The following is a 14829-nucleotide window of genomic DNA, read 5'->3' on the forward strand; positions in this document are numbered from 1 at the left end:
TGTGCAGTGTATTCCAATATGTATTTGTAGCTTTGAAAAGTTATTTGCAGTAGCATCACTATATGATGATAAGCTCTGTAAGTGTAAGTAAAAAAAATCTGGGTAAATAAACCTCCCATTTTGATTAATTGGGGGGAGAACCCCAAACACCTAAATAAATGGAGCATTCTTTACTTCTGTGATTACACACTAAGTCTTATGTGGTCAGGTAAGTATTAACTATATCTGTAGCAAGGTTACTGGGTTGAAAATAATCTTGGCCGAAAAGATGTCCTTTATACACAAGATATAATGCCTCAGTAAAATGCATCATTTGTTCTGTTTTTCAGTTAGGACCAAGCTTGGAATTTTGTACTATTTACCACTGCATAAAACTTCATATTATTTGTTTTCTGCATTACTGATTTCATGTATGTTTGCAGATGAGACACTGAAATTGTTAAAAGAGCTAACAAGTAGAAAATCTCTTCAAGTGCCAAATATCTATTACCATTTGCCTCATTTATTGAAAAATGAAGGAAGCCTTCAACCTTCTGTGCAGGTTGGCCTTGGAAGGACAGGAGGTATGCTGATACAATGTTTACTTTATGTTTTATATCTGGAGGACTTTCTAGTTTTAGTAATATAATTTATGGTATTGCTTTGTAGATAAGGATATCTTGTTTAACTTGTGTGATATTGATATCTCTTAGAATTCCCACTGAATCCAAGATGAAAGGAGTTTGGCTTCAGCTTTGCTCTTTTCTGCATAATCTTAGTCACATCCTATGCCATGTTAAAGTACACACTAAGTAGCATTTAGTTTGGGGGATTTTTTTTTTGTAACTAAGTAAAAGGAAACACAGCTCAAGCATTACAGATTCTGAGCTGCTAATAGACATATCCCTTCAGCTTTTCAGGTTTGTGGAGCAACCATGCATGGATATAATTATTTTAGAGTTGATGTTTCTGGTTTTTTTGAACAATACATTTCAATGTGTAACTTAGAGTTGGGAGAACTAGGATAATCAGATATTAATGCATCAATAAAATGTGGACACTTGTTGAAGGGGAAAAAAAATCAATGTTATGCTGCAATACTCTTGACCCCCTTTTGTGTGGGTGTTCAGGTTTTTTTTAATCCTCACAAACTCTGAGCTTTGGTCATTAGGATAGCTCCATGGAATCCCACTCTTGGAGCTCGAGAAAATAAATAGCATAAAGCCCAACCAAACTGATACACCTCAAAGCATATGCATGTGTGTCTAAGTTTGAAGGCCCCACCAATAAGTCCTTGTTTCTCTGTGTGCCATCTGACTTGAATGGCTTGTGTTATTGTCCTCTAGGCCTCTCTTGGTTTTTTTTCTCCCCCTCCTTGCTTTTGAAAGAAGCATTAATTACTCCTGGCCTATATTTTTTTCGTTACTTCAGTAAGCTTGATTGCTCATTCTTTTGACAGAAGGCATGCGTGTGTGGCAAGTGTGTGGACTCAAGCCATAGAGTTATTTCTCTGACTATAGGTGCCACTTATTTCAATGTTGTTATTCAGGAAGGAAAAGGCTCATATTCCTTTATTGTTTTAAGTGAAGTCTGTATTATATCTCACTGGGAATATATGACAGAAGTTTGAAATTACAACATAGAAATTGGAATCAGGTTTGTTTAATTAAAATGAGAGAGGAAATTCTGAGTTAAAATTATTTTTCCCATCTTCCCCTTTCCTGGTCACTGTGCTTTTTGAGTGTTTGTTTTAAAAATGTAGAGCTGCTTAATATGTAGTTGCGAGGCAAAACAGGCTCTATAAGGAAGGGTAAACAACATTTTTAATAGTTGTTTGATTTTATGTATTTATGATGTCGTAAATCATTTCACACAGATAGCTCAGAATGCTGGTGCTGACTTCATTAAGTCTTTTTTATCCTTTTACTGTGTTCCTGCTGCTATCTGCTGTGTTCCTAGTAGGTAGCCAGCCCTGGGTATGGGATGGGGTACAGAAGAAAGACTATGGGAAAGTTAAGGAACACAGGAGTCCAATGGCCAGCTGAAAGATGGTGTTAAAAGCATTGTAGCTGGGGCCAGATTGCTTTGCATTTGAGGTGCTTTTACCAGGGATAAGAGATTTCAGTGAGGAATTTCCAGGCGATCCTGATGACTTGGACTTGTTTATCTAGAACAACCCAAATCAGGTGCAAGTAAAGTAATAGATTTTTTTTTTTTTCAGCAGTGTCATTTTAAAAGATGACTTTTGAGAAGTTAAATACTTAAGTTGTGAAGAATGGTTATGCTAATTTGAAAATAAAACCAGGTTAGGGAGTCTAATCACTCTTAAGTCCTGGTACACCTTATCTGATAAGTACCGACCTGTCTTTAATTACAAGTACCACTCCTTTCAGGAACTGATGAGGATCAATTTTTTTTTTTCCTTCAAGATGTAGACAGGTTGACTGTCTCTCATGAAAATGAGACAGTGTCAGTCGTGTTTGAGAGAAATGATCCTGAAGAGCCTGGCTTTTTCTATTTATCAAGGGAATAGTGAACACGGATTCAATAGACCGATTATTTTGTAAATCATTTGATGTTTATACCTAGTGACAGCGATGTGCTAATTACCTTATTCCTTCAACATCAAAATAATGGCTAAGGTACTGTGGTGTTGTAGGCAGGATTCTTCCCATTCTCTTCATGCTACGGCTTAGTACTTCCTCAAATGAGTGCTGCAGTTTGAGATGTTAGGCACAGGTTGTTACTGTTTTTATTTTCTGGACAGTGTGGATATTGTAAGTCATAGAATCATAGAATTCCATACCTTTGTCATGGATTAATTCAAACAGTATTCAGTCAGACAGTTTTATTGGTTTGGCTCTGATTTAGTGGAAATCTAATTTAGGGAAATGGTAGAATGCTTCAGAAATAATTCCGTTTGCTGCTGGGAATTGCATATATATATTTTCATCTGTGTGTTTTTCTCAAAATTCTGACTTTGAGAGTGGGAAATTTATATAAACGTTTGACCTTCATCCATCTAACCATGTAGTGCTCTACTGAAACAGTGTTTTATGAGTCCCACAGATGAAAATTTGAATCCTTTAGTTTTAACTGTGAAAACAGTTTTAATCCTGTGAGCCAGTGTCCATTCAGGGATGAATCAGTGGAAAATCAGATAGGCATTTTAATACTTCTAGTTGTATTATCGGCACATTTTAAAGCTTTGCTTGAGAAGTTTGTAAACTTCTAACCTGTACCCGAGAACTGATTCTTATGGTTTTCCAATATAAATTACTCTGTTTTCTTTTTCTTGACAGTCAAAAACTGACTGTCAGGACAGATACTGCTTTTCTGCAGAAAATGCTCTTAAAACATCCATTGGTTGAGAATATCAAGAGAACAGAATTCATTCTGAATTACTGCAATGCTGGGCTTTTCTTCATGTATTAGTTGGAGTAATTTTATTGCCTTTTAGTTTGGCTTCTTTTCAAGATTTAAAACTGAAGTTTCATTGTGTTGTGCTTAAGGAGATCAGAGCTATGAAGACTGTCTATTATCATTGGATTGTCTGTTTTCTGCAAAACTTTGAATAGAAGTGAAGAGAATCCACACTGTTACCAACTGCACAAGTTCCTTGTTGCCTTAGATGAGACATATTGCTATACCTGAGTTTTCCATAGCTAAATAACTTTATTCCTTTGAGGTGGTGTGAAATACTCTTTCAACTTGTGAATGAATCCGCAGAAGTGACAGTGAAGGAACTGAATATTTTAACATGGGAGTTCTTGCTTCTGTGTCCAAGGAGAATGGTGTGGTTTTCTCAGGGGTAGGATACTGTTACCCTCTGTATCTTATCTCTGTATCTGTTTGTTTGAGGGCAGCACTATGTGCTTACTCGCATATCTCCTGTGAGTACTGGAAGTCATGAACGTCTGGGAAAATTTGAAGTACCTAAGCTTACTTTCTTGTCCTGTTATAACCATTCCTTATATCTGCATTTCTTTCTCTTTACTCCATCCAATTTTGTATTCTCTGCTTTACTGTTTCTTTGACGATGTTTTATATTTTCTTAAGTTCAGTATCTTATAATTTGCTTTGTAATTGCTACAGGGTACTCTTTCAATGAATAGTGTGGTACAGTAAATACTTAATCCTGAACTATGCTGTGTTTTTTTCTGAGATATACTGTATATTTTAGCTTCATTCTGCAAGATGAAAAGTGTAGGTTTAGTAAGCATTTTCTCTGGGTTTTTGAAGGAAGGCCTATTCCCCTGGTCGTCTTCTGTTTCTCCTTAAACAAAAGAGAGGGCTTTAGCTTTTAAAATACCTTTGTCTGTGGGGTTTCCTAGCCTAAAATGTGTTGGACTGTTGCTACGATTAACGTGTGTGCGTTAACGAAGACTTATTTAAAAATACATTAGAACTTTGACCAACTATGCTTGCATTAAAAATGATGGCAAAAGTTTCTGGAAAAAAATTACCTGCACTCAACTTCTACGCAGTTTTAAGTACAGCAAGAAATGGTCATAGTGGGAGGTTATGTAATTTTTCTAATAAGCTTAAAATTACTATCTGTGCTTTGTCTATAGCTTGTACCAACAAAAGAAAAAAAGTGCAAGACTTAAAAAAAATTTTTTTTATGATAAAATTATATGAAAAATGGTATTTTAAAAGGATTTTAGTAATTTCTTGCTGACTTTATTTGAGAAATCAAGTTGACAGTGTTTAAGAAGCATTGCTGGGAGCCATAGTCATGGACTGTAATCTCTTTGTGCTAAGCACACTAAAAAACTTCTAGTCCTGCTATTTTTTTGTAGCAGTTCAATCTCATTCCTTTCTTGTAAATTTGACTTTTTAACTAGAAAACACGTTGAAAATTAAGGCTAATGGCCACCTTCAAACAGCATGAACAGTGTAAATAGATGAGCTGGTAAATACAGATGCATTATGGTTGTTAAACAGACACCTGCATATTTATTTACTCTATGGATATTTCTCAGTGATTATACACAGTAAACTTCCATACTGGAAATTCAAGGAATTCTAAAATATCTCAGCTGATGTGGTATCTAATCACCAATTTAAATGATTACTAGAATTTCTTGGCGGTAAACTGTGCAATTGTGCCACTAACTGACACATGTCTGTATTCTCCAACTTGTTAAAATAACTCTGTAGCAGAACAATTTGCAGGTATTCATTAGGATGACTAATAAAAAGGCATGATTCACTATACCTCTATACTTAAAAATCTTTTTATTCCCCTTCACTATGTAGCTAGTTCATAGGCTTATCAGATGACTTGAAGCAAACGATTCAAACTTAATAAACCTGCTCTGCATGAGAACTTGCTTTCAGAATAAACTATAGGGTCTAGGTTTGAGAACCTGGGGACTTTGGATTAAAATGGTTGTCTAGTGTTTTTATTTAATAGGGTTTGTAATTAACGTGGGAAACATGGTTTTGAATTACTTTATATCATCATAGTACAACAGACATATATACACACACGTTACTGAATATGAGAGAAATTAAAATACTTTTCTGGTATCTAAACAGCTTTATTTTTTTTTCCTGTGGGTAGATCTCATATGCCATGAAGAAAATGCATCTTAAGCTTGTTCTAAATATATCGCAAATTATTGTCAGTCCACTTCATTGATCCGTGACTGCACTTAGCACAATCTTTTGTACAAACAGTAATCAGTGTATATTGGAAAGACTGTAAGCCCTTGATTTGACCAAAAATATCAGAAAGACAAATATTTCAGTAAGAATCAGAAGGCACTACAGGTATGCAAAAGCATTTTGCTAGTTCTGTACACTACTGATTACATCTAACTAGGCAGTAATTGACCAGCCATTTGTTCTTGGAGCACTAGTCCACATGTTACACTTCCTTGTGTATTGCTTATTCAAATCTTACTCTGTTGTTTCATGAACATACAATTCACTCTAGGCTAGAATAACTTCTGTATCTTGAATATCTTTTACTGTCACCATGTCATCTCTTTTTGTAAACAGTGGCTGCTAAAGAGGTTGATCTTCAATAGTGTTTTCCCTATCCTTCTTCTGTGGAGAATCTTTTTTTCTTTATTATTTCTTTGGAAAAGTTTCAGTACTGGTTGGGTCAGCATGACACAAGCACCCAGCAAGCTACCATCCTGTGCGCGGGTATGAACAAAGCCTTAGCAAATTAAACACTGAGTGCACATACTGGGTCAAACCTTGCTGAACCTGTTTTGGATGCATTAACATTGGAGTGCAATATGCAAAACTCGAGCAAAATAAACAAGCTTGTATTTTCACCCCTTCTTGCTCTGGGCCTGAATTATAGATCCCTTTGAGCAGATCTCTTGATAGAAAGCAAAGAAATATTTTGTGTCTCTTGCTCTCAACCCAGGTGTATTAGTATCATCCTGATTACAGAGATGTTCCATTCTTTCTGATAATGGGTGAAAACTTGAGAGCTGCCCTTTCCTGGGGCTACCTTGGAGAGTGTAGTCCTAGTCCTCAGAAGATTTGACCGCACATCTCAAGTTGGGGAAAGACCAATAGATCTTGTACATAAGATATTTAAGCTGCTGTTGCAATCCCTGCTTCTTTAGCATCTGAGCTTTGGTACTCAGAGTATGGACCGCTGATACTGAGCACCTTCATAGCGTTTTACACTCCTCTTTTCATGGCAGTGACTAGCAAAGTTTTTATATGGAATTAAACCAGTGAAAAAATATTTCTTAAATCTCAGAAAAGATCCTTGACAGGATTTGAAAACTTCTGTGTACCTGAGACAAATTTAGAATCTCAGCACAAGGATAAAATTCAGGATTCTGCTCTTTTCTCAAGCCATAGACTTGAATGATTGAAATACTTCACTATCTGTAAGAGACCTTCTGAGATACACCTGGGCCACAGTAACTATCTGATGCTTCTGGTAGGGGAGCATCGCTGTTAATAGACAGAATTGTGTCTGATCTCTTCGGTAACGTCTAGTGTGTTTGTGAGATGGAAAGTAACAATAATAATCTTATTTCAGAAGCATTGTAGCAGGTGACTTCACACCTGGATGATTGACTGAATTGACACTTTGAGTTTTGGACAACACTACCAAATTTTGCTACTGTGGTCTGCCTTGGTCTAAAGATAATGAGGACAAATTCCTTCTGTCCTCCAAATAAACACATATGACAGAAGGGTGCTTTTGACTGTACGCAACAACGACCTGTCTTCTGGAAAATAAACCATCTAGACCTTTCAATGGCTTATAGGCTCACGCAGGGACAAGACAAAGTTTCCCCAGGTTGCCAGGCCACATACGCTGCTTTCTTACAGACTCTCCAAACCAGGCTTCATCTCTAATATGCACGAAACTAGTAGAAGGCTATATGACAGTTACATAACTTGCATCTGAATGTCCAGTTTTGAATCATCCCTTGATATTTTTATTCTGGCTGGCCTCCTTAAAAGCTAAACTTGTTCTCTGACGTGGTGCTGTGGTTTGCACCACGGTCCATCTGGATGTATGCCCTCATGATTGAGGAACTGACATGATGGACACAAGGGTAGGGAAAAACAAGAATGGAGTGATAGAGAAGTATACCTGTATTCCTGTTATTTCTGCCAAAGGCTCTGCATTGTGAGACCCTGTCCTGAACTGAATTGGGTTAATAATGGAAATGACTAGAGACAGAAAGATGTCACTTACTGGTGTGGTAGAGTGGGGACTTTCAATAAGAGAGGGATGAAGTCATTAGCTCACATAAGACACAGAGGCTACATTTTGCTTTTGTAACGTTAGAAGGCTGTGTTATGACAGTGTTCTGTGTTCCTGTTTTTTGCTTTGCATCTTGTTATCATGTTTCCTGTATTTATATATGTATTCCCTGAACTTGCTGCTTCAGATCTGAAAGCAGACACTGTATTCCTGAAAATAACTTTTTTTTCAGCTGCCTTTGTTGAACTCTTAACAGATTTTATTACCTTTTTCCCCAGGTTTTATTTATATCCATACACTATTGCAACTACTGGAAGCCACTGCTGCACTTTTATTCCTCAGTGCTTTTTCTTCGTTGCATAAATATCCAAAAATAGGTCCAAATGCCACTTTAGTGGCTGCTTTTTCCTATGTGAATTTTAATGCCTTGTGTATAGGTGATTGTATTCATATGGACTTTCACCATTTCAAGGCAAATATATGTTTGCTTTGCCTTTTCTGGAGGCTGTTGAATTTTGCATTGTTTGTTATTATTTAAAATACATTGTAAAATTATTCCAGCCCTATTCTACAGGGATGATGAAAGATCAAATGAAATTGTATAAATTACTAAGCAATGAAATTGCCATGCTTTCAGATTAGCATGGTTGTTTCCTAGGGATTTTCTTCTTTTTTTGGAAGATGTTCTTGAATAAGTTAAGACTTACCTATATTAGATTTCATTTAAGAATTAAGATCTGGATAATCTAACAGCCCAGATAAACCACATTGTTTAGAATGTACTGCACAGCTAATGTCTGAATTTCCCCCGTCTTTCCCTGTGGCTTATCTTCTTTAATTTGTAGTATTTTGATATTCCGCATCTTAATTTCCTTTCCTAGTGGCTTTGGAATTTTAGTTCCATCTCTGTTTCTATTTGCATTTCTCTTCCTAAAACTGTGTCTTTTTGAAAACTGAAATAGAAATTTAATCCAAACAGAGATTTGGTCTGATAAGGCAAGATCTGAGATTCTGAGAATCACTGAGATTGGAAGGGAACTCTAGATCATTTAGTCTACCACCCCCCTGCTCAAAGCAGAGTCAACTGCTAAAACTTGTATGTGTTGCAGAGCATTTCAGTATGCATCTTGAAAATTATAGCCTTAAAAGAAGCTAAGGTTGCAAGTCAAACCTCTAGAACAAGAAAATGCTACAATTGCATTACTTGTACAGTATGTCATGACATTCCATCATGTTTTACTTGGAGAACTTAATGTGAAAATGAAGTTTTTCACTAGCGAGGTGACAATGTTTAAGTTTTCATGGCAGCTGCCATTCTGTAGCACTTTATGTTGCCAAAGTCCAGTGTTTAGCACTTCTGATCACATCGGGTTGACAAGTCATGGGAATTGAAGTAAGAGTAGTGCTTAGTGGCAAACTAAGGAAAACTTAAATTGTAATGTATGCATAATCACTAGATAAATTGTTGCAGGAGGAGTGAGACAGGCAATAAAAGCAGGGACAGGAATCCCATGCTTTACAATGGAATGTAGATGTCTGAACTTCAAGGCTATTTTTGTTTCTTCTAACAGTACCATGTCTTGTTGGTACTGCCAGGGTACAAGACCATGTCTTGTACGGTCTGATGCAAAGTGTATACTTGCTTTGCTTGTGTGTCAGCCTGGCTCCAGCCCTGTTTGGACTCACTGTTTTGCTCATTTAGATTTTTCATATGTGGATAGAAATGATTCTCAGTTTGACATGGTGATACATATGCAATCTAGGTGCTGCTTAATAAAATTGAAGTAAAATCTAAAACGGAGAATGTTTTTTTACTTGGTATGTACCTAAGTTGTGGACCTTGTTGCTACTGGGTATTGTGAAATACAAGTGAGTAAATGGGTTTTGAAATGAATCAGACAAATTCATGAAGACCAGATCCAGGAGAAACTATTGAATAAAATTACCTGGATATCAGTCAGGCCTAGGAATTATAAACTGTTGATTACTGTAAACTTGGAGGTATATGAAGGGAAAGAAGATTCATTCTGTACATACCGTATTTATTGCACTCTCTACTGCACTGGTGTGGCCCCACTTTGTGTACTGTGTGCAGTTTTGGGTGCCTCAATATAAGAAGGACATCAGACTATTAGAGTGTATTCAAAGGAAGGCAGCCAAGATGGCGAAAGGCCTCAAGGGCAAATCTCAGCAGCTGAGATCACTTGGCTTGTTCAGCTTAGAGAAGAGAAGGCTGAGGGGTGGCCTTATCACAGTTTACAATTTCCTCAAGGCAGGCAGCAGAGGGGGTTGTGCTGATTTCCTCTCTCTGGTGACCAGTGACAGGACATGAGGAAATGGAATGAAGCTGCATCAGGGGAAGTTCAGATTGGACATTAGGAAAAGGGTCTTCACAGAGAGGGTGGTCGCTCACTGGAACCAGCTCCCCCGGGGCAGTGGTCGTGGCACCAAGCCTGTAAGAGTTCAAGGAGCATCTGGATGATGCCCTTTGTCATATGGTTTAGTTTTAGGCAGTCCTGCAAGGAGGCGGGAAGTGGACTAGGTGATCCTTATGGGTCCTTTCTAGAAGTCGAGACTTTCCTTACATTTTGAGGAACAGTCCACCTTCTGTCATTCTTGAATATATGAAGTAGGTAGGATTTAACAGTACAAAAGGGTTGATTCTAAAACTAGAAATCTTGGATTTTTCTGACAGTTGGCTGGCTGTTAATTGAAACTCTCTAATCTCTTGTTTTTTCTGCTATCTAATACATTCTACTACTTTGCTATGCACACACACTCAAAAATCAATAAAAAAGATTGGAAAGTTCATTGCTACTCTAGTTCTTTGTGCTTTTGTTATGAATAACAATGTCTGTTCAGACAAACCTTAGAGTAATTGCAAATTTGAAATGTAAACTCACCTAAACTTTAGAGAATTTTTGGGCAGCATCTTATAAAACCTGAGGAAATTTAAAAACTTATTTCACTGACAGTCTGAAACTTTAGTTTGTTCTACAATGGACTCTTAGTTTTCTTTTAGAGAGATTCATCAAAGCACTCTATATGTGTGCCTTGTCAAAATTGCTGTTGCAAGGAGTTAAACCTTCGATGTTGCCTTGTTCACAGGCTTATGAAACTCCGTAGATCTGATAAGCTAAAATCTTCTTTTCTCACTGAAAGGTTAGATAGAATCATAGAATTGCTAAGGTTGGAAGGGACCTTTAAGATCATCAAGTCCAACCATTAACCTACCCTGACAAAACCACCTCTAAACCACGTCCCTAAGTACCTCATCTACCCTTTTTTTAAACACCTTCAGGGATGGCGAATCCACCACCTCCCTGAGCAGCCTATTCCAATGTTTAATAACCCTTTCAGTGAAAAGATGCTTCCTAATATACAATCTAAACCTCGCCTGAAATCATTTAAATCCATTTCCTCTTGTCCTATCACTTTTCACCAGGGAGAAGAGGTCAGCCCCCACCTCTCTACAACCTCCTTTCAGGTAGTTGTAGAGGTGATAAGGTCTCCCCTCAGCCTCCTCTTCTCCAGGCTAAACAACCCCAGTTCCCTCAGTCATTCTTCATAGGCTCAAGGGGGTACTGGTGAGGTACCTTGAAGAGGAGTCTACTGAGGAATATTAAATACACAAAGTCACATCTGTCTCAGGAAGTAACCTGAATTGAAGATAGTTGGAGCATTTATGGTAGCAGGAGGGAGTGTTGTATATGCTTGACCTGTTCTTATTCTTTGCTATGTATCTGGTCATGGCTGCCTCTGCTGGAAGCAAGATGCAGAGCTGGATCAATTTTTGGTCTGATGTGGTATGAATGAGAAAAGGAGGATGTCTCACTCTGCTCCAGGTGTTTCTTTCTTTCTCTCAGAGATCAGTAATTTCATATGAGTAGAAAGAAAGAAAGAACAGGCAGAAAGATTTGAACTGCCAGTACTGAAAAAAACAGCCCTACTTATGCCTTTCATTAGTTCCCAGAGATCCACCTAACAGGACAAACTTGTTTGTAAGGCTCCATGTAATTCATTGATAAAATGCATCTTTGTGGCTGGCACTGTTAACTCTTTGGTTGTGGCCTATCATAATTTAACTTAATTCTCGTATTTATTTCATGAGATTGTGTGAAATAACTTACAAGTAGTACTTTCCTGGGACACGTCCACAGCTGAAGCGTGTTGGCGAAGATCCCACTTAGTGTTAGGCTAGGTAATGAGAGGAGTTGTTTGCCTCTGAACATTGTGATGTGGAAAGATGGCAACCTGCTATCCTAAGAGGAGTAGTTTGGTGTTGAAATCCTGGTTGTGAATCTCAGATGCTGCTGGTAGATATAAATACAACTGTTTATTTAGAAATTGTGGTGGGTTGACCCTGGCTGGATGCCAGGTACCCACCAAAGTTGCTCTATTACTCCCCCTCCTCAACTGGACAGGGGAGAGAAAATATAACAAAAAGCTCATGGGTCAAGATAAGGACAGGGAGAGATCACTCACCAATTACCATCACAGGCGAAGGAGACTCAGCTTAGGGAAAATAGCTTAATTTATTACAAATAAAATCAGAGTAAGGTAATGAGAAATAAAACCAAATCTTAAAACACCTTCCCCCCACCCCTCCCTTCTTCCTGAACTCAATGTCACTCATGATTTTCTCTACCTGCTCCCCCCCAGTGGCACAGGGGGATGGGGAATGGGGGTTATGGTCAGTTCATCACATGTTCTTTCCGCTGTTCCTTCCTCCTCAGGGCGAGGACTCCTCACTCTTCCCCTGCTCCAGCGTGATATCCCTCCCACAGGAGACAGTTCTCCACAAATTTCTCCAATGTGACTCCTTCCTATGGGTTGCAGTCCTTCACAAACTGCTCCAGTGTGGGTCAAATAACTCCTCCCCCTCCTTCTTCACTGACCTTGGTGTGTGCAGAGTTGTTTCTGTCACATATCGTCACTCTTCTCTTTGACTGCAGTTGCTGTTGTGCAGCAACTTTTTCCCCTTCTTAAATATGTTATCTCAGAGGTGCTACCACTGTCACTGATTGTCTTGGCCTTGGCCAGTGGTGGGTCTGTCTTGGAACCATCTGGCGTGGGTTCTATCAAACATGGGGGAAGCATCCAGCAGCTTTTCACAGAAGCCACCCCTATAGCCCCCATTACCAAAACCTTGCCAAGCAAACTTAATACAAGAAATAATGGCAGGATATAAAATTTTTAATGCATTTGCTCAAGTGAAAAATGGCATCAACTCTTTCAATCTTTGTGGTTTTATTCATTCTAAAAGTGGCATCTCCTTTTGCACTATACTGATGCAGTGACTGTTGATTCAGAAGGAACACTACCTCCTAAACCAGCAGCGGTATTTGCCATATCTTGTGTTCAGTGCAGCTATACCAGACCATCTTGTCTTTGTGTGACAGCAGCGCAGATTTACAGTATGAGGTTGGAAATCTACAAGCTGCATCTCTTTAATGTGAAGCTATTGTGATTGCAGCTCTGTTTGGGAAATTGCCAACCTTTTGCATGAAGGACACAAACAAATAAGATGAAGTAGGGAAAAGAACCCCTCTTATTCCAGACTTTCTTTTTTTCCCGATTGTGATGTGTTCTGTGTAAGTATTGTAAGGTTTTAAAAGCACTAGCAAGGCTTCATGTTGTATCCGCAAAATAGGTCAAAATTATGTTCATGCTAAGGAGACTTGCACTAATGCATAGTCTTGTGACCAAATATATGCTTCCAGCTGGGGTGACGTTTGGCATTTATTTTAATCTCTGGAATATCATGTAGAAAGTAGCTGTGTTTCTATTCTGTGTGTGTATGTGTATATATTTATATATATATATATATAAATCTTACATTTTTCTATGCAATTACATTATGGACTGTTTAATGAGTATTTGAGTTATTAATGCTAGACTGGGTATATTGGCATGCCAACTGGAAAATCAAATTGTTTTTTCCTATGCCAACTAAAGAACAATTGCTGTATTTTTAATGTTTAAAAGGTTTTAAAAAAATAAAATGTTTCAGTTAAAGATGGATATACTAAAAATAATTTTAGGTAGTCACTTGGTCACTGATTTATAACTGTTATACACAGCAGAAGAAGTTATGTCTTAAGCTGCATTCTAGTAATAAACTGTGCAGGAGCAATCCATAAGTGTATTTGAAGACTCAGTGATATATCAAGGTCCATATGGACCTGTGAGTCTGCTTGTGTGGAACTTGCTGCACGATGAGTTTTAAATTGTGAACACCTTATCTGCTTATTATAACTTAAGTCCAGCACTAGGCATAGCACTTATAAAGAAAATATGTATGAAAAACTTATGGCAAATGCTTTCTACTCACATGTTCTTGTAGTATTTAGAACCTGCTATTGGAAGAAACCCACTGTAGTCCTGTTTGGAAAAGTGTGCGTCACTGGCATTATGTTGGATTTTATAAAAATAAATCTTTAAAAATAGGAATGGTGATTTTTAAGATCAAAGGGTAAGCACCTTTATCAAACAAGATTAGTGGTTCTATAGAAATGCTTGGGAGGGATTTATTCTCTGTGTGTATAATCCTTTAATGGTAATCTGCATTACAAATTCATCAGAAAAAGTATGAACTGTTCCTTTGTTTCCAGCATTTCAAAGGCAGCTATTTCTACAGAATCCTCAGGAGCCACCTGAGTCTCAGTTGATTTATAGACTGTAAATTTTCTTTAGAAAACTGTAAACAGTATGTCGAGTTAATAGATTAGTAAGTATAAGAAAGACTAGGATTTTCAGTCACATTTATGAATTCACAGATTCTCTTTTCCTGGAATGCATGTTTATGACCAAATGAATAGGTTGAACAATTGGCCAGTTCTGGCAAGTTAGATGATCTAGACTTTTCTAGAATGTCACGATTTATATTTTAATCAACAAATAATTTTTAGAATCAGTGCATCTTTAAGAACTGGGTGATTCATAGGATTGATAGTCCTTTATGTTTGAACTCAGATGCAAAAAAGCAACCCTCGTCAGGAAAACAGCATGTTCATTGCCATCTGTGGTTGGGGCATCCATGCTTTAAATGCAAAGTTTAGGAGATGTATTTTTGAAAGAAGAGTGTGTTCAATGCCCTGTTTTTCAGAAAGCTTTCCTTGGTAATATTTTAATATATATTATTATTATAT

At 37.6% G+C, this 14829-nt stretch overlaps 1 protein-coding gene across 1 annotated transcript in view; it reads left to right on the top strand.

Annotated features, from left to right (window-relative positions):
- The window catches only part of MGAT4A (mannosyl (alpha-1,3-)-glycoprotein beta-1,4-N-acetylglucosaminyltransferase, isozyme A), a 74110-nt gene that overhangs the window by 29099 nt on the left and 30182 nt on the right, over positions 1-14829 (top strand). The window contains 4 exon segments of the mRNA XM_009883094.1: positions 423-563; positions 6078-6093; positions 6573-6627; positions 7243-7264. Of these exon segments, the coding sequence (XP_009881396.1) occupies positions 423-563; positions 6078-6093; positions 6573-6627; positions 7243-7264 (234 nt within the window).

Source organism: Charadrius vociferus, unplaced genomic scaffold, assembly GCF_000708025.1.
Source record: "Charadrius vociferus isolate BGI_N301 unplaced genomic scaffold, ASM70802v2 scaffold92, whole genome shotgun sequence".
NCBI classification, from domain to species: Eukaryota; Metazoa; Chordata; class Aves; order Charadriiformes; family Charadriidae; genus Charadrius; species Charadrius vociferus.